The sequence below is a fragment of the Vulpes vulpes genome, chromosome 7 (assembly GCF_048418805.1).
Source record: "Vulpes vulpes isolate BD-2025 chromosome 7, VulVul3, whole genome shotgun sequence".
Classification (NCBI taxonomy): Eukaryota; Metazoa; Chordata; class Mammalia; order Carnivora; family Canidae; genus Vulpes; species Vulpes vulpes.
Window position 1 is genome coordinate 88,293,645 of NC_132786.1, and position 21,013 is coordinate 88,314,657.

The following is a 21,013-nucleotide window of genomic DNA, read 5'->3' on the forward strand; positions in this document are numbered from 1 at the left end:
TACAAGAACAATAATTTTAGAGCTGAGTTTCCAGAGGGATACATTAAGAAAGGCCTCTTAGGCTCTGCCAGTATATACACAATAACTTACTAATACATTTGAAAATAAAATTCCAATTAGGTTAATAGTCTGCAAGAATTTAAAACTCCTAGCTCCCACAAGTAACGTCTTGCTCTTCTTTTCAGTATGAAAACAAAGTTGCTGTACGTGACAGAGTGGCATTTGCTTGTAAATTCCTAAGTGATAGTCAGGTAAAAATTGGTTTAATTCTATATTTGAAGTGATTAATATTTACTGTTACTGGATTAGGAAACTAATCTTCATGTACAAATATGTGTATGTAACATATAAATTCTTCTTTAAAAATAATTTATTAGATCAAGATACTGTAAACATGTGTATTGTAACCAAAATTGTTTAAGATTGCTGACTTAATATTTTAGTTTATTTTTGCTTTTGGTCTAGAGATAAAGACATTAAATTCACCGCTTAGGGATGCTATAAAAAAATTCCTTTATTCCTTCCTAATACAATAAATAAGTATTGAACGCGTATGCTGTGTATATAGTGACAGAGAAATGCCCATAAACAATCAGTAATAAAAGGTGCTAAGCACTATAATAATGAGCAGGAAGTGCTGAGGGAACAGAGAGGAATATAGACTAGAATTTGGGGTGGGATGAAGTCAGAGACCTTACCAACAGATGATTATTTTTGATCATCTTCAAGTTCCCTTTCAACTCAGATTCTATGTTTCTATTACAATAAAACTTTGCAGAATACTGAGGGACAGTTCTCTTTAAATTTAAAATAATAAACCCTCTATAGTTCTTTTATAGAATAATTACTAAAATATAATGAATGCCTTTTTAAAAAAATATTTTAAATAACCAAGAATGCTGTATTGTAATTTATGACAGATGCAGACTTCTTAAGAGATCACATCTAGATTTTTGCAAGGGCTTTGTTTTAAAATGTGTTCCATAAAAATAAAACTGTTCCAAAAGTATAAGTTTTGAAGTACAGAGTATATAGTGAAACAAATTGCTTCAGAAAAATCACTTTGAATTTTCCAGTTAAATAGATATATTGAAAAGTTGACCAACGAAATGAAAGAGGCTGGAAATTTGGAAGGAATACTGCTTACAGGCCTTACTAAAGATGGAGTGGACTTAATGGAGAGTTATGTCGATAGAACTGGAGATGTCCAAACAGCAAGTTACTGCATGTTGCAGGTTAGTGCAGCGTGGCAGCAGCTTAAAGAAAAACAGTGCTTAACCACCTTTCCTTCATTTGAGTGGGTATGCCTTTTGCTTGTTTAGGATCTTTATAAGGCATTTAACTTTATTTTTTTTTACTCTAAATTTAGGTAATTAACATATAGTGCAATATTGGTTTCTATGGTAGAATTCAGTGAGTCATCACTTACATACAACACCCAGTGCCCATCATAAGCGCCCTCCTTAATCCCCATCACCCATCTAACCCATCCCCACCCACAACCCTCAATCAACCCTCAGTTTGTGCTCTATTTTTAAGAGTCTCTTATGGCTTGTTTCTGTCTTTTTTTTTTTCTTTTCCTATTTCCCGTGTTCATCCGTTTTCGTAAATTTCACATATAAGTGAGATCATGTGACATTTGTCTTTCTCTGACTGACTTATTTCACTTAGCGTAATATACTGTAGCTCCATCCGTGTCATTGTGAATGGCAAGAGTCCATTCCTTTGGATGGCTGAGTAATATTTCTTTGTGTGTGTGTGTGTGTGTGTGTGTGTCTGTGTGTGTCTGTGTGTACACACACCACGTCTTCATCAGTTGATGGATATTTGGGCTCTCTCCATAGTTTGGCTATTGTGGACATTGCTGCTCTGGATGCTGGGGTGCATCTGTCCCTTCGAATCTGTATTTTTTTATTCTTTAGTTAAATACCTAGTGTAATTGCTGAATAATGGGGGATCGTTCATCGTTCTATTTTTAACATTTTGAGGAACCTCCATACTGTTCTCCAAAGTGGCTGTATCAGTTTGCATCCACACCAACAGTGCAAGAGAGTTCCCCTTTCTCTATATCCTTGCCAACACCTGTTGTTTCTTGTGTTGTTAATTTTAGACATCCTGACAGGTATGAGATGGTATCTCGTTGTGATTTTGATTTGTATTTCCATGATGATGAATGATGTGGAGCATCTTTTTATGTGTCTATTAGCCATCTGGATGTCTTCTTCAGAAAAGTGTCTATTCATGTCTTCTGCCTATTTCTTAACTGGATTATTTATTCTTTTGGTGTTGAGTTTTATAAGTTCTTTGTAGATTTTATTTTTTTTAAGATTTTATTTATTTATTTTGAGAGAGAGAGAAAGAGAGAGGCAGAGACACAGGCAGAAGGAGAAGCAGGCTCCATGCAGGGAGCCCGACGTGGGACTCGATCCCAGGTCTCCAGGATCATGCCCTGGGCTGAAGGTGGCGCTAAACCGCTGAGCCATCTGGGCTGCCCTCTTTGTAGATTTTAGATACTAACCCTTTATCAGATATGTTGTTGGCAGATACCTTCTCCCATTCTGTAGGCTGCCTGTAGTTTTGTTGATTGTTTCCTTCACTGTGCCAAAGCTTTCTTTTTTTAAGATTTATTTATTATTCATAGAGACAGAAAGAGAGAGAAAGAGAGAGAGGCAGAGACACAGGCAGAGGGAGAAGCAGGCTCCACGCAGAGAGCCTGATGCAGGACTCGATCCAGGGTCTCCAGGATCATACCCTTGGCTGCAGGCGGCGCTAAACCGCTGCACCACCAGGGCTGCCCCCAACTATATTATCTTGATGACTACAGCTTTGTTACAATAGCTTGAAATCTAGAATTATGATGCCCCCAGTTTTGTTTTTCAGAATTGCTTTGTCTGTTAGAGGTCTTTTGTGGTTCCACACAAATTTTAGGATTGTTTGTTCTAGCTCTGTGAAAAATGCTGGTGGTATTTTGATAGGGATTGCATTAAATGTGTAGATTGCTTGGGGTTAGAAGGCATTTAACTTTAAGCTAATCAGTTATTCTGTAGTAGACTTCTACCTTATCTTACTATCCCTCAGCCAGTTTTTCCTTTCATTTTGGGAAGTGTCCGTGTTGAACTTACATAAAGCTCAAATGGAACAGAGAAACCTCTTTGTAGTTTCTCCAATTCACAAAACTACTTACTATAAGAGTTGCCTTTCCCTGATCTGAACTATGGTCTCACTTGAAGTGCAGAAAGAAGTTATACCACAACTTCCTTCCTCTCATTTTACCTTTTTAATATTTGGGGTAGCCGGTTCATCAGTTTACTCTCAGTTTTTATTGTCTAACAGTTAAAAACAGATTTTTGGCAAAGGTTCCCTTCTTTACTTTTGATAGAAATATGGTGAACAGTTAGAGCATTTCCCTGAGAGTTCATGTAGCCCTCCAGCTAATCTTATCTTCTCATGGTGTCCTCTTTCCTATCCCCATCTTTTCATACAGTTGATAGCATGCTGTATACTGGGTAAACGTAGTAAAATGCACCCTCGGATCCTACCTTCTTATGAACAAACTGAGATACTGGCCCACAAACCACAGTATAAATTTACCAACTTATCAGGCCACTGCCTGTGGAAGAAAAGGTGTCTTTCTGTAGCATAGTACATCATTTTTTTTTCTTACTGAAATGAGATTATATCTATTAAATCAACTGAGATTACATGTATTAAATCATCCCAAATCTCCCCTGTGTAAGGTTTCATTTTCCTTTGGGCTGCTTTTGATTTTCAGCAGTTTACCCTTGATGCTTAGTTGTATTTCTTTGTGCCCTGCTTGTGGTTCATTGAGCTTCTTGGATCTGCAAGTCTGTGTTTTTCATTAGTTTTGCAAAGTTTAGGGGTGTTGTTTCTTTATATATATTTTTTCTGCTTCAATCTCATTCTCTTCTCTTTTTCAGGCTTCTATTACCATACATTAAACCATTTGATAGTGTCCTGTAGGTATCTGAGGTTTTGTTCATTTTCTTTCCATCCTTTTTTCTCTGCTCCTCAAATAGGTTAAATGCTATTGATTTGTTCATTGACTTTTGTGTCACCTGATACTAAGTTTTTCAGTGAATTCTTAATTTCAGTTACTGTACAATTTAGTTCTAGAATCTGTTTTTTATAGTTTACATTTTTCACTTAGATCCCTATCTGTACACTAATTAAAATACTTTTCCTTTAAGTCTTTGAACTTATGTCTTATAGGTGCATTCAGGAAGTTGCCTGCTAACTTTGATATGGGCTATTTTAGACTTGGTTTCTATTGACTGCCTTTTTTCTTGACTTTGAACTACATCTACCTGTTTCTTTGTGTCTAGCAGTTTTTCATTTGAATACTAGATGTTGTGTATTGTACATTATAGAGATCTGGGTTCTTATTACCTCTTCTGGAGAATGTTGGTTAATGCTTTTGGAAATTCAGTTATTTACTGCTCACTTTGGTCTTTTTTTTTTTTTTTAAACTTTTTATTTTATTTTATTTATTTATGATAGGCACACAGTGAGAGAGAGAGAGAGGCAGAGACACAGGCAGAGGGAGAAGCAGGCTCCATGCACCGGGAGCCCGACATGGGATTCGATCCCGGGTCTCCAGGATCGCGCCCTGGGCCAAAGGCAGGCGCTAAACCACTGCGCCACCCAGGGATCCCCCGCTCACTTTGGTCTTAAGTTTTGTTACTATGGATCTTTGAGAAGCCCAAGCCTTTCCAGTCTTAATCTTTGGATTGTTTCCTCTGCAGATTTTGTTGGAGCTTAATTTTAGGTTTATTTGGGGGCAGATCTAGAGAAGACTTAACAAATATGAATTGACCAAATTCTTTCTTAGTTTATCCTTAATACTGCCATGAAAGGAGAAAGAGTGGTATATGAAGATTTCTCTTTTTTTCTGTGAATTTTCTTTTTAAACTAGGGATTATAGTCTACTTTAGCACTTAGTTCTGGCTAATTGACCATTATTAGGACTAGAAGAGATGTTTACTTTTTTAAGAAGTAAAATTTAAAATTATCAGCTAAGAGTTTTTCACATATTCTTTTAGCTGATTTAACTCTGGTAACAGAAGTTAATACCTAATTAATAGGTGAAAGATAAGCTCATTCTGTCTTGATAAAATGTCTAAAGATAGATTGTCTATTAGTTGTTACAGGTTTCTTCCCTTCTTCCATAAGTAAGATATATGCTAAGTTCTCTATACATTTTACTTTTCTGTCTGGCCCCCCAAAACTGGGCTTCACATTGATGCTTATGGCATCATCAGAGGTTGAGACTTTCTCAACTTTCTTCATCATGTGAACTTAAGGGAGATATCATGTACAGGGGTAAAAACATTCTATGAAAACCCAAAGCAAGCATAGGTAAAATGTGAAATGTCACAGCTGCCAGGGAAAATAAAGCTTTAGGAAGTCTTACTGGCAAGAAATTGAAGTTCTTATTGAGAAGAAATGTAAACTTGAGGTAAAGAAATTGTCGCTTTTCATTGTGGCCTAAGGGCAAAAGAATGAAGAACTTTTTTGGTTTGGTTTTGGGATTTTGTTTTGTTTATTCTTTTTAATTTTTTTTTTATTTTATTTTTTTTATTTATTTATGATAGTCACAGAGAGAGAGAGAGAGAAAGAGAGAGAGAGAGAGGCAGAGACACAGGCAGAGGGAGAAGCAGGCTTCATGCACTGGGAGCCCGATGTGGGATTCGATCCCGGGTCTCCAGGATCGCGCTCTGGGCCAAAGGCAGGCACCAAACCGCTGCGCCACCCAGGGATCCCTCTTTTTAATTTTTAAGGTGATAAATGTATGTTTTAATTGAGGGAAAGAGAATAGGCAGGTTTAACTTTCAGATAATAGGTATGCATAAATAGCAACTCTATTCACAGTATATTGGTAGATACAAAGGACAACAAGGCTCAGTATTTTCAATGTGACGAAGCAATTTTGGTATGTATTTGAATTAGATAGTAAATAGATATTATGAATGCAGAAGTTTTAATTTAGGGGACAAAATATTCACATCAGTTTTTATTGTATTCAAGTAGGAAAGTGAATTGTTTATTTTTGGGTCCTTAAACTTAAATAAGAGATATGGAATTACACTTCCTGGCCAGGTATAAAGATAATGTATATAGTACATATTTATGTCATTAGTAGAAGCCAACTTAAAGTAAATTCAAAAAAACTTCTGTCAGTTATTTTATTTATATCCTCATTGTAAACCAGCTTTTGGCGGAAAGGGAGCCTATTTCTTCTGTGTGACTCATACTCACATGTTACCTGGAATCCTCTGGCTTAGTCACAGGATTTTTAAACAACTGTATTAATTTGTGTTTTCTTTTTAGGGCTCTCCTTTAGATGTTCTTAAAGATGAAAGAGTTCAGTACTGGATTGAGAATTACAGAAATTTATTAGATGCCTGGAGGTTTTGGCACAAACGAGCTGAGTTTGATATTCACAGGAGTAAATTGGATCCCAGTTCTAAGCCTCTAGCACAGGTAAGTAAGTAAGTAAGTACATTATTTTGGAGAGAATCATATTGTAACATATACTTAATCCAGCCCAAAGGGAAGTGTTCACAGCATTATTACATTGGGTAAATTTAGAGTTCAATTTAATAAATTATCATTAGCTCATCTTTGCTTATATTGAGTTCCTGTTGATGTTTTTATACCACAGTGCATTTCATCCTTGACCACCCTGTTTTTTTTTTCAGTCCTGCCACTTCCTGACAGTCATCTCAGTGTCAGCTTTAGTCTGAGCTAGAGCAAACCACATCAGGCCTAGAGGGTCTTAGGCAACCTAAATAAATCCTAGGGCTCAGCTTTTCTAGTATATTCTAAGCCCTTTCGGAATCTAAACTTTTACACTATCTTATAAATTCCATTTATGAATTAAATTTATCTGTGCTACTTATGTGTAATAAAGCACCATTTGCTTTTTCTCTAATAGTATGTACATATATCTATATATCTAACTAAACATGGAAGTTTTTTTCTTTTGGCATTAGTTCAAAAAACATGAGCTCATTTATCACATAAAGCACATGACATGAAATCACTATCTAAATTTGGACATTAAATACTGGGTATATCCTCATTGTGAGCACTGGATGGTGCTGTTTTCTTATTTTAGAAAGTTGAGAAATTAGTGATTATATTAAAACAACCTGAGTTTTTGTAAAATAGCACTGCATGATAATGTTTGTTATTAATCTGTGTAAGTGTTTAAGAGCCTAGGAATTTAATGTAAAGGCAAAATGAACAGTTTCTGTTGCTATTATTCTAAAATCCTAGCTATTTGACATTATAGGGTCCTTAACTCCTTTGTATCTTAGGAAATGAATATTTTCTTTACAAGAAAATTTTGTTCAGGAGATTGAATCATTGAACTTTAGATCAGAACTTATATTGGGTTGTTTTGTAATATTCCAATGTGAATTCTAAAGTCTGTCATTTCTAAAATGTTATCTAACGTTTCCAAGTTTTCTTCAGATGCTATGGTATTAGGAAGAATATAGGTAAACAGAGGTAACAGAGAAGTACTCAGTGTCATTGCTGAGTGGAAATCCTAAATGAGAGCTACTCAAAATATCACAGATCACAAATTATTTTATAATAAAAAATAAAGTTTAAAAATTGTTTAAGACTAACTTGTTAGGATTAAACTTTAAATTTATTTTCTTTATAAAGTTTATATTATATTTATTCCTCCTTTCATTTGTTGTATAGGTGTTTGTGAGTTGCAATTTTTGTGGCAAGTCGATCTCCTACAGCTGTTCAACTGTGCCTCATCAAGGCAGAGGTTTTAGTCAGTATGGTGTCAGTGGTTCACCAACAAAATCTAAAGTCACAAGTTGCCCTGGCTGTCGAAAACCCCTTCCTCGATGTGCACTTTGCCTCATTAATATGGGAACACCTGTTTCTAGCTGTCCTGGTATGACATCATTCTATGATATATTTTCTGAGCTGAAATTGTTCCTACATAATTGATTTACTGTTGTCAATAGAAGTCATACAGAGTTGAGTTCATATTATAACTAAGAGCAAGCCGCTCTGCTGGCTTAAAGGTTTTGTATTTCCTGGAATTTATTTTATTTTTATTTTTAATTTTTTTTAAAGTTTTTTTTGGGGGGGAAGAGAGTTTTCAGTAATTTTTATTTTTTTTTTAATTTTTATTTATTTATGATAGTCACACAGAGAGAGAGAGAGAGAGGCAGAGACATAGGCAGAGGGAGAAGCAGGCTCCATGCACCGGGAGCCCGACGTGGGATTTGATCTGGGTCTCCAGGATGGCGCCCTGGGCCAAAGGCAGGCACCAAACCGCTGCGCCACCCAGGGATCCCCATGGAATTTATAAAAATCAATACATTAAAAGTAAAATCTGTATTCATATCACAAGTAACCTCACAAATGCTGGCCAATTTAAAGTTTGTGAAAAGAGCTTAAATATTAAGTAACCCTATAATTATACTATTTTCTTACCATTTTTTCTAAGAGGGGTTCCCTCACACTTTATGTTCAAACATATTCTTTTTTTTTTTTTTTTTTAATTTTTATTTATTTATGATAGGCACACAGTGAGAGAGAGAGAGAGAGAGAGGCAGAGACACAGGTAGAGGGAGAAGCAGGCTCCATGCACCGGGAGCCCGACGTGGGATTCGATCCCGGGTCTCTAGGATCGCGCCCTGGGCCAAGGCAGGCGCTAAACCCGCTGCGCCACCCAGGGATCCCCACACTTTATGTTTAAAAGTCACTGTGCCCTCATCTATTAACAAATACCTTATATGCATAAAGAGCTTTTGATAGTCTCAAAGAACTTTCACATTCTCTCTTTTTGAGTCTTCAAAATCTACCTGTGAAATACTTAGAGAAAATGTTAGTTTAGAAATCAGGTCCCTTTACCTCCAAGTTTTGGTGCTTCTTCTGCTATATACCAATTACCTAGTGGATCTATGTATTTTTTTAATGGTTAGAAATGTTAGGATTATTGTTTACTACTTACAGTAAACATATAGGAAAAAATTTTGAAAATGGTAGATAATTGAATATAAAATATTCAGTGGCTGGAAATATTTGAGCTATTTATGTAACTTGAAAATGATACTATGCAAAATTTTTAATTAAAAATGTTTGAGTATTAATTTAGCATACTGGTATTATCAAGAACTGGATCTGATGTCAGAATGCCTGTTTTATTAGTTCTACCTGTGTGACATTCAGTCTGTAACACTGAGAGTTCCATATATATGAGTTATATCTTTCATATAAGGTGTTGGACAGAGAATCTTTCTAGTTAAGAAATTTTGTGATTCTATTCAGCAATTGGTTCATGTAAATAGTTTGTTTTATTTCATACATTAACATCTTTGAAAGAGGTTTGCCAGTATCGTTGGATGAGTATTTTTCAAGTGAGATGCCTTTTTTTAAATAAAGGCAATATGTAATGTTTTCAAATTTATAATATTAGTTTTGATTTAAATTTTAATCAAGAATTTTCATTTTATATTGCATAATGATTACTTTTATGGTCCTGATACTAGTAAAAAAAAATAATTAGGAATAAAAATCCACTACAGTGAAAGAACAAGGCAAAATATTGCATAAAAAAGTTATATATGAATTGGGATACATAAAAATAGTTAAATTCAATACATCTTTCAGACTATAAGCACCAGGAAGCCATAATGGTCTAAGTGCTATTCCATTTTGCTAGATAATTAGCTTTTCAATCTTTTTTATTTTTGAAATGGGTCTGAAGAAAAAGCAAAACATTTCAGCCTCTCTGTTATGGAGACTGTTAATTTAATGAATATTCAGCGCTCAGGTTTATAAAATCTTAACATTTTCCCATATTTGCCTCAGAAATGTTTTTTGAAATTTGCTTCAGTAATAATTTTTTGTACATATTAACACTTGGCTTAGGTAAGACTGATACCCTGAGATGAATCAAAGACCCTTGTGGAGTTTTTAGTGTATAATGAGCACGGATAAGAAATGATATGTTAAAGAAAATAGTCCAGAATCCCTTATCTGTCATTCCAAAATCTCTAGAAAGTTCTGAAAATCTAAAGTTTTTGTTTTTTTAAATCAAATTTACAATAATTTCATATGACCAAAACAACAACAAAAACCTGTTCAGAATTGATTTGCATACAGAGTGCTGCCCCAAACTTTCCTGGAATTGTTATATATTGTTTGCTCTTTATTTTTTTTTAAATCCCAAATATTCTATGTTCTGAAACACGTTTAGCTCTTTGAAGTGAATAAGGAATGTTGTATAAAGAAAGTGTTAGGATTTTTGAAAGCAGGAATCATTACTTCTGTTTGAAGGGTATCTGGAAAACTTCAGAAGAAGATGGCTGTTCAAACTGATCCTTTAAAAAAGTTTGGGAGATTTAAATATGTGAAGATTTTAGAGAAGCTTTCCAGGTGTAGACAGTGAAAAGCATGAACTAGGATAAAGAGATTGGTGAATAAAGTACAGAAAGTATATGGGAACTAGCAGTTGCATCTGCATGGTGAGGGCCTTAGGAAGTATACTGATAGAAAATAGTGTAAGAAAATGAGGGAAACCTGAATACAATCTTTAAAGGATTACTGAGCCAAAGTACAGTTACCCTTGAACAACATGGAAGTTAGTGGCACCAACCTCTGAATAGTCAAAAATCTAGGTATAACTTTTGACTGCCCAAAATTTAGCTACTACTAGCTTACTGTTGACCGGAAGCCTTACTGTTAACATAAACAGTCAATTAACACATATTGAATGCTTTGTGTATATTGCATACTGTATTCTTATGGTAAAGTAAGTTAGAGAAAAAATGTTAAGAAAATCATAAGGAAGAGAAAATACATTTACAGTACCATATTGCAAGAAATCCAGATGCAAGCACATCCATACAGTTCAAACTCAGGTTTTTCAAGGGTTAGCTATAATAAGCATATTCTTTTTTAGTGTATAAAATCAGAAGGTCCTGAGTTCCAAAATAAGACAGGAGCTGATAGAAATAAAGTACTAGCTCAAGGCTGTAAAAGATTGAGGTGTACAAACCCCCTGATGCTTTGCCTGCAATTAGAGTTGTCATTCTTCCATCACGCTTCATGATCCAAATGGCCAGAATTTCCATAAGCTTATTTAACTGATGGTTGCATATTTTTATTCTCAGTTGTGCTTTAAAGATTGGAACTCTATTGAAACTTGGTAACACCTATGGTTATAAATGTTTGTAATTATTTATGAATATTTATAGCTATGTTTGGTTATAAACATTTAGCATTGTTTAGTATTTAGTATTATTGAATAACAAGTATCTATTTAGCACCTATTGTCCTAAGTGCTAGAATGTTAGAGTAAACAAAACAGACAAAAATCCCTGCCCCTAGAGAGCTTAATGTATAGAGGTAATACCTTTCTTAAAGTTAGATTATATATTCGTTTCCTTCCTACTCTTCTTTTATTATTAATTATTATTAGTTAGACTGTGTGAAACCCTAGTATCCCTCAACTATTCTATAGCACTTTGTAATTCACTATGAATCTTCCAAAAGTTAAAATTATTTTTTTAAAAAGTTAAAACTATTTGATCTTTTTTGGCACACAGTATTACATAAGTTTCAGATATACAGCTTAGTCATTTGACAAGTTGGTATATTGTTCACCACAAGCGTATAGCTACCATCTGTCCTGTTATATCGCTATTATTACAATATCAGTGACTGTATTCCTTATGTCTGCCTTTTATTTGAGGCTTACTCATTCCAAAATTGGAGACCTGTATCTCCCTTTCCCCTTCACACATTTTGCTTAACTCCCCATACCTCCCCTCTGGCAACCATCAGTTTGTTCTCTGTATTTATGGGTCTGATTCAGCTTTTTGTTTATTATTTATTTATATTTTAGATTCCATTTACGAGTGGAATTGTATGATGTTTATTTTTCTCAGTTTGACTTATTTCACTTAGTAGCATGATAACTCTCTAGGTCCATCCACGTTGTCTCAAATGGCACAATCTCATCTGTTTTATGGCTTTGTAATATACTTGTATGTGTATACCAAATTTTCCTTATCCATTTGTCTATTGATGGACACTTAGGTTGCTTCCATGCCTTGGCTATTGTAAATAATGCTGCAATAAACAGGGGTGCATATATCTTTTTGAGTTAGTGTTTTCATTTTCTCTGAGTAAATACCCAATATTGGGATCACTGAATCACATAGTAATTCTATTTTTAATTTCCTGAGGAACCTCCGTATTGTTTTTCACAGTGGTTACTCTGTTTGCATTCCCACCAGCACTTCACAAGAGTTCCCTTTTCTCCACATCCTCATCAACACTTGTTATTTCTTGTCTTTTGGATTCTAGTCATTCTGACAGGGGATATCTCATTATGGTTTTGACTTGCATTTCCCTGATGATTAGTGATGTTGCATCTATTCATGTGTCTGTGAGCCATCTGTGTGTCTTCTTTGTAAAAATGTCTATTCAGATCCTCTGCTTGTTTTGTAATAGGATTGTGTGTTTTCTGGTGTTCAGTTATATAACTTCTTTACGTATTTTGGTTATAAACCAACCCCCTATCAGGTATATCATTTGCTAAAGCTATTTGATCTTTAAAAAGTCTTTTCATGTGGCAATAGGGTAGACCTTAGTATTTTCAGCTTCATCAGAGAAACATAAGGAGTAAACTGTTCCGGATCCAGTCTGTTTTCCATGTGTTAGAAGTTATAAACACAAAGTAAAAATCACTTAATGAACTATATGCAATACAGAATAATTTAAAAAGTCTGTATTTTCTTTCTTTTTGTTTTCTTCCTATCCCGTTTCATTATTTTTATGAAGCTTTTAGGGAAAATTTCAGTGTATTTACATCTTAGCCACCTATACATCCTTTTTACCTTAGTATCATTAGCAAAAACAGATAGGTATTTTAAGAAACTATTTGTAAGACTAATAACCCTGTGGTCATTAACTTGTGAGCAGCAATAGTCTAGATAAAATTTTGAATGTAGCATCATGTTAATAGGTATACAACTGTGTAATTAAACTTAATATTTTTACTTACTCATTTTTGTATTCTTGTCTCTAAATTTTATTCAGTCTTGAAATATTTTAATTTGATCTGTTTTAGAACAAAAGAAAACATATTAGGATGGCCAAAATAAATAGAATGAGCGTTTTTTTACTGTCACACACTTTGTTCCACTTTACTATTGATTGACACTTTGGTTGTCAATCAGACTTTTACTATTTTTTGCTATTTGACTTTTATTTTATGAACAGACTTTTACTATTATGAACAATGCTGTTATGAACATTTCTGCATAGGTCTCCTGTTAGCATGTACAAAAGCCTCTAGTATATGTACCTAGAAGTTAGTACTAAATAATACTAGTTACTAATTTTTCCTTTGGATTTTTATGTCTGTTCAAGGAAAGAGATTGACCTATAATCTGCGTTTCTCATACACTTTTGTGAGCAAAGTTATACTAGCCTTAGAAGTGCATTGAGGCATTTTCCCTCTTTTACTAATTCTTTGAAAGAGTTTATATAGATAAAAATTACCTGTTCCTTTAGGACTTAGTAGAACTCACCTATATACTGGTCTTAGTATTTTCTCTGTGGGAAGATTTTAAACTGATTGTTTTTCTAAGGTTGTTAATTCAAATTGCTTCTTAGTGGGTTTTGATCATTTAAATTTTTCCATTTTTTATTGACTATTAAAAGTATAAGGACACTCCTCTTATCTAGTAGTTTTTCAATCTAAACTAGATCATAGCACTAAAATTGCTATTTTGATATGGTGTGTAATTTGTATTTTGACATAGTTTTAGAAATATTTTTTAAGAAGCTTTGAATAAAATATTTTGACAGAGTTAATGAAGATAATTTTCTTTAACCCATAGGAGGATCCAAATCAGATGAAAAAGTAGACTTGAGCAAGGATAAAAAATTAGCTCAATTTAACAACTGGTTCACATGGTGTCACAATTGCAGGCATGGTGGACATGCTGGTCATATGCTTAGTTGGTTCAGGTAATCAGTACATTTCTTTTTATAATAGGCTTGAGTTAGAGGAGATAAGGCAGATGGCCTTTTAAATAGTTGAGGTGTATATAGTGAAGGATAAATTTCTTCTTTGCTAAAAAAAAAATTCTTTTTTGCTGTCACTTGAGTTAGCAGAAGTGGTGTCAACATTTCTGTCATTAGATATCCTATGTAATCTTAAACTATAAAATTAATACTTATATATAGGAAACAGTTTAAATACTATATATGAGTTAAATGTTTGAATAGCATTATTTGGAGAGGGGATATATTTATAGGTTTTTTTTACAACTAACCTAATATTCTATCAGAGTATATAATTGAAATTAGAAATTAAATGATGGAGTATACATATCAAACAACTATATCAATTATTGTCTAAATAAACTTGTTATATAGTAAGTAAGCACTTCATGCAATAGAGACTCAAGCCATATTTAACTTCTACTTTAAATAGTGCCAGTGGCTCTTTTGCTATAACTTTTATACTCCATGTGTCTCATTGGCTTTAATTAAAACTCTGAGCACATCCTTGTCACTTTCATAACTATAAATCAGGTATCGTGTTATATATTTAAAAGGTAAAGCTATTCATTTTTCAGTAACTTTCTCCTTGGTTCAGCTCATCAGTCATTTTTTATTTAGTTCTTTTCATGTTTTTTGTCTTTGGGTTTTAATTCCTGTATTTTTTCAAATACCATTGTGAAAATTGCATTCTGCATATAGATAGGTATATAGATAAATGTATGTATATGATTAATTTAGATTTTTAACTTTTACTTGACCTATTTTTTTTAGGGACCATGCAGAGTGTCCCGTTTCTGCATGCACATGTAAATGTATGCAGTTGGATACGACAGGAAATCTGGTACCTGCAGAGACTGTCCAGCCATAAAATGTTATCATCTAAAGAGAAACCTTCAAGTGTGGAGCTTTCTAATAGATGTCCTTCATAGCTCAAAAACGTACCTCAGAACAAGTCACTCATGACTTTCCTGTAATGGGAAAATAAATCATTCTATCAAATCAGCAATTTGATGTTTGAGTGATTTTGATGTGCTTCATAGAGACAAATGCTGCTGAAGTGAACATCGGTGTGTGGGCATGAATTCTGTTCAGTAGGTTGAAAAAGTTCATTTTGGAAGAGTTTTTTAGGGTTTGTTGAAATTATGAACACTATGCAAGCAGTTTCTGGGCTAACCCAGAGCAGACCTTGAACCTGTATCTTCTAAGCTGAAATTGGCTATCATTTCAGTAAAATCTGTATATTTTTTAAAATAGAATAAAATGACCAATTTTTTACCTTTAGAATTGAAGAACCCCTACCCCACAATGGAGAATAAATTTCATCAAGGAATGGTTGGTATATATTTCTTGAGTCTTTTCCTTCATACACTTTCATTTCAAGATAATAAATCTTTTGGTACAGGTCATTATTGTCTAACTAAGAAAAACCAAAATTGAGAATGTATCTTACAACTTTTTCTCTTCTGAAGAGAAAAATATATACCATTTCAGGGAACGTTTTATAAAATCACCAGTTCTTCAGCCTTTCGTTTTCCAGTGTCTTTTGTCTCCAAAAATTTCCTCCCTATTAATTCATCATTTTATGTTCATCATCTCAGAGCATTTTTCTGGGTGACTAATCAGCTTAATCTGCTTCAGTGTTTTCTATTGTCAGACTCCCTCCTGGCTTCAAATACTCTTGTTTTTTCTAAGGTAACCTGGGAGATGTTGGGGAGAACAGGGTCACTTTGGAGACAGTTATGCTTTAAATGTCAGTTTCTAAAAGTAAGTATTTTGGGGCCAATTCAGGAATTTTATTTAAAATTTTTATTTTCTCTTTTCACAGCTAACTAGTTGGAAGAGAAATACAAAGGATTTGTAGCTTGCTTCTCTGTTGTCTGACATATATACAGAGTACTCAACTGAATTTTGTAGTTGAAGTTGTATTCATAAAGTAAAAGTAAGCATAAAAATTTTTGAATAGATTTTGGAGAAAGAAATACCTTAAGCTAAAGAATTTTAAGAGCTTTCATGTTAGTAGTTTTACTTGGTGGAATTAACATTGATTACATTAGTTTGAGGTGACTTAAATACTGAACAAAAGTAGATTCAATTTACCTTGATCTTCTACAGAAGGCCCTTTTCAGGTAAAACCATTGTATATCTATTTTATATCTACTCACCTAGATGGCAGTCTTCTTTTATATTGAAAGAGTTAGGAATTGGTGTATTTTTTGTTTTTACAAAGATTGCTATAAAAGAGACTTTTTCCGGTTTTCTTTTAAGTAAATCTTCCTGACTTCATTTTACTAAAATATAACCTTTATCTTTACCTTTAAAACTGCTTCATGTAAAGTGTTCCTTTCCAATTTTCTGTGTCCTAAATATGCCAAGTCAGCTTTAAGTGATGTCAAACTATCATAATACATTTTCATTTCTTCTTAGCTGAAGTTTGATAAAATTATTGAATCTATATTTATAATAGGGTTATTTCTAAGATATTTATAATTTTCAGAAATACAATATAATAAAAACAAAGTCTAGAATATAAATAATCTGCTTGTTTGTAATCAAATAGGGTGACATTTTTAAGATTGTTAATGCCTGTGTGTTTTCTCTGAAGCCCAAATACTCATGTCTGTTATATTCGTTTTGCATTTCAGCATATGTGGACTATGAAAGTAGATTCAAATTATTTTTCCATTTTTATTACTAGTCACTGATATTTGGGATTATAAACTCAAGATACTTTACCTAAACATGTTTAATATAAGTGTTTAATAAAAGTGTTTTTATTACTTTTTAAAAAATTGAATAAATTTGGGTTGAAGTCAGCATGTTTGATCTAGAAATTATCTTTGACTCTTCTACAAATAACCCAATAAAATAATATTAGTACTTATTTTGATGGCAAATTTGATACCCGATCTTAGAAGTAACATTTTTAAGGCTCTTTTACAGTTTAATATGCTTTCCAGAATAGTTTATTCTTTAAAATGGTATATTTTAAAAGGAGCTTCCATTGTCAGTGGTATTAGAGTTAGAAGGGATATAATTCTGAATGTAATTATATGGCCAAATTTAATTTCAGGTACTCATTTGACTACAAATATTAGAAGTATGGGCTTTAAAATTTAAATTGTAATCCTAACCCCAGTGTAGTGGCCAAGTGACCTGACCTTTATGGGCCTCAATTTCCTCAATGTTAAACAGTTCAGAATACCTCCTAGGATGGTTAGAAGTGTTAAGTGATGAAATGAGAAGTACTATATACCTGTCACATAGTAAGTAAGGTAGTAGTTAATAGTTACTGTTACTTTAATCTTTACTGATTACTTATCTCAGTGCATTTTAATTGAATATGGTATAATTTAAATGAAGGATTTACATTTTTCTAAGGAGTGAAAATTTCCTAAGGGCTCATTTTCTGAAATCTGGGTAAGTTATAGCATTTTTTTTTTTTTTGAGGTAGAACTTAACTACTTTTGTTTATCCTATATTTAGAATAATACTTTTTGCTTTTTGAGGAAAAACAATAATACTTTTTGCTTTTTGAGGAAAAACAATCAATTAGGAGTTTGATGTGATACAGGAGTGAACCCAAGGATTAAAATTAAATTTTCAGCACATCTGGACAGCTGACTGGTAACTCTTGAAAACTTGAGGTTTTCATATCCATATTCAATTCTTTTTTTTCCATATTCAAATCTTAAATCCAGGTTGTTACTTTTCTAGGAGAACATATTTATCTCTGTGTAATCCTTCCTTTTCTGCTATTTTGTTACACTTAACGTTCATTTCAGTTAAAATGTTGAAGTAGTAGTAGTAACAGGAAGTATCCTGTGAGATTTTTTTTCTCCCTTGGGATAGCTATAATTAAAACAAGTTGGGCACAAATTAGTTGTATATGTCAAACATTTGCTCAGAGGCATCAGAGAGGTGGGAGAGACGTGTTAAATACTGGTTCAACGTCCTCACTTTGTGCTTGTGATCCACTGGTCGTGGCAGAGTTGGGGCTACCTGGACAGCTGATCTCAAAGTCCACCACTCTTAACTCCTTCCATTACATTATATGCCTGTTTTCTCTCTTGCCTAAGTTTTGAAATTTTTTTTTGGCTGAGTATAAAAAGCAACACTTTACGAAAATGTTACTTTGTGTAAAATATTAATTTTTCCTGAGTCTAGGGAGAGAAGGAAAGCTTCCCAAATGTTTTTAAAAGCTTATGCAATCCAGATATCAAATCACATGGATTGCCCAAAGAACTGCCTTCACTTAGGAATATACGTGATAAATTCCTAAGTAAAATGAATAATTAGCCCAACAGTCTATTAATAATAGTTACTGTTGGTGCCTCTTCTGTGCCAGGTACTATGCACATTATACCTTTTGATCTTCACAGTAGCCCTGTGGGGCAGGTATACTATTACCATTACCATTACCATTACCATTCTGTACGAGGTAGTTGAAGTAGCAGATCCCATGGTGTAATGGTTAGCACTCTGGACTTTGAGGCAATTGAGGTGTAGGGAGGTGACATCACTGTGCTAGGTTATACAGCTAGTCAATAGCAGAACCAAGATTGAGGGTCCAGTAATCTGACTTCCCAATCTTCACTTTTTAGTTAATATTTTATACTTCTATGTACTAGTTTATGGGCTGTATATAAGATAATCCACTATAACAAAGAAAGGTTTATTATATTCAGTATTAATACATCAGAAGAGAAAAACCATGTCAACAGCTCATTGGATGTAAAAGGCATTTGATAAAATTCAAAAATTGATTTCCATTTTTTTAGATTTAGTTACTACATGCAAAGGAAGTGTTTTTCCTCCATTGTTTTCCTCCTCTTTTACTATGTATCTCTAACAGCTGGCATCATGCCTAGTGGAGAAAATACTAAAATCCTTCCCATTTATGGGCAGGAATAAAACAAGGATCCTGTTGTTACCACTGGTTTTGCACACAGCAATGCAGAAGAGGAAAGCAGGAGATACACTTTACTGCTTTTCCAAGTCCTTAAAATTTGGTGTGGCAAAAATACAGTAAACAGTTAACGATAAGCACGATAAACTACAGCATGCATGACAAATACCCTTAATTCATAAGAAGCATTCTCAAATCCATAAAGACACAACCAATGGATATAATTGATCAGGAATTATATAGCCAAAATAAATTAAAATGGCCAGTATATATAAATAGTGCTGATTAAAACAACAGGATACTGTTCACTTGCCTGCATAGGTTAAAAAGAACAATGCTCATTTTCATGGACGTGGGAAAGGAGCATTCTGAGATAACAGCTTGTAAGAGTATATGTATTGGTACAAGTGTTCTCAAGGATTTGTGAGCAGTATGTATCAAAAGCCTTAAAAAGGTTCACACCCTTTGACACAGTATGTTAGGAATATTTTCTAGGAATAGAAAAGTGCACAAATATGTATGTTTCTAGGAAGTGGTTTATCACAGCATTGTTTATAGTAAAAACTTTTAAACTTAAATAATAAGGGTAAAGAAATTATGTCCAGTTGACATAACAATTGTTACTTGACAATGTTCAGATAGCATATTTTTATTGACAAGGGAAGATTCATGATAATGGAGAGAAAGGCAAGTTATAGTACGTATAGCATATAAACATTTGCATGAAAGACTTGAATACAAAAGTTTTAACAGTGGTCATCAAGAGTGGAATTTTAAGTGACATTTTTCTTCTTATTTGTATCCTCTAATTTTTCTATAATGTAAAAGTACAAATAAATGAATGTGCATATCACAGATTACTGGCTTTTATTAAAGTTACCCATAATATGGTATCTTGTTACTATCATAATTAACAAATATTGGGAGTTATTCTGTGAGGTAAAGAAACTTGCTACAAGGTATTATAAAAGTTAGTATTGAAATCTAGTTGCAAAAAAAAATCTAGTTGAAAAGCATTTTTGTAGATTTCGTATTTTGCAGTAATATATAGGAATAACAAGAAGATGCAGATCTTTCTCTTAATATTATCTCTCATCATATTTTGAAATAGTACATTTTGCCCTCCATTTAGCACATTGGGAAATACATCCACAAAATAATTCCGGTTTCTCTAAAGTTAGTGGTACATAATTAATTACTTTATTTCAATATTTCCACTCCTAGATCTTTCTCACAAGATTTCCTAACTCCTCTGTTTTGGCTCTAGGCCTGTGGCAGGAAACATATCGTCTATTTTGAGAATTTAGTTGATTATTGTCCAAATCAGCCTAGAGTGCATCTTACTCATTTCCAGTAATGTAACAACCTGTATTTAAGCAATAATTCTGAGCATGCCTGTTTGTCCATGCTTCTAACTAGCAAGCATTTGTGTGCCTTGGTGTACCAAACACTGTGAAATGTTAGGATTTCAAAGGATTGATGGGCAGCATAGGTTGCCTTGGAGGTGCTGTGTATCTCATGGAAGAGGCAGTCATAAACGTAGTTTCAGCAGACGCAAATCTATTCAGGTTAATATTTATCCTCGCTGGAAAGTATTTTAGCATCTTTCTTATCTCTTTGGACAAGCCAAGAAAAGTTTAGTTTTCCAACTTTGGGCCTTCAAAAATTGTTGTCTAATTAGAAATAATTTAATGAAGTAGAGTTTGTCCATAACATTTTCCAAGATGTAATTTTCTTACTGATCTATTAATAGTCCAAAGTTTTCAACTGTCTTGTTAAAAACTTAACTTTAGGGTTAAAGTTATAGACAGGAATAAAACAAGGATCCTGTTACTTCTGGTTCTGCACATAAGAAGAAAGTACACCTTACATCTTTTTTAAGTCCTTAAGGTTTGGTAATATATGTAATGTATGTAATGTTGGAAGTAGCTGCAATAATATAATTCAGTACATGATGTAGTCTTTCATCATTCAATTTATGAAAAGTATGTTGCCTTAAATTTTATAACGAAATTCAGATGTAGGAAT

General features: G+C 33.5%; 1 protein-coding gene across 11 annotated transcripts in view; it reads left to right on the forward strand.

Moving 5' to 3' along the window:
* Nucleotides 1–15,085, forward strand: part of MIOS (meiosis regulator for oocyte development) — a 35,551-nt gene extending 20,466 nt beyond the window's left edge. For 5 of the 11 annotated variants that reach the window (XM_026003819.2, XM_072764389.1, XM_026003818.2 and 2 more), the window contains 6 exons: nt 186–251; nt 1,077–1,235; nt 6,349–6,501; nt 7,735–7,939; nt 13,911–14,040; nt 14,851–15,085. In XM_026003819.2, coding sequence (XP_025859604.1) covers nt 186–251; nt 1,077–1,235; nt 6,349–6,501; nt 7,735–7,939; nt 13,911–14,040; nt 14,851–14,947 — 810 coding nt within the window. In that variant the 3' untranslated portion in view covers nt 14,948–15,085. Of the gene's footprint in view, nt 1–185; nt 252–1,076; nt 1,236–6,348; nt 6,502–7,734; nt 7,940–8,194; nt 12,157–13,910; nt 14,041–14,850 lie in introns of those variants that run through there. The other 6 variants (XM_072764390.1, XM_072764386.1, XM_072764391.1 and 3 more) reach the window with 2 other exon arrangements.
* Nucleotides 15,086–21,013: the final 5,928 nt, after the last annotated feature.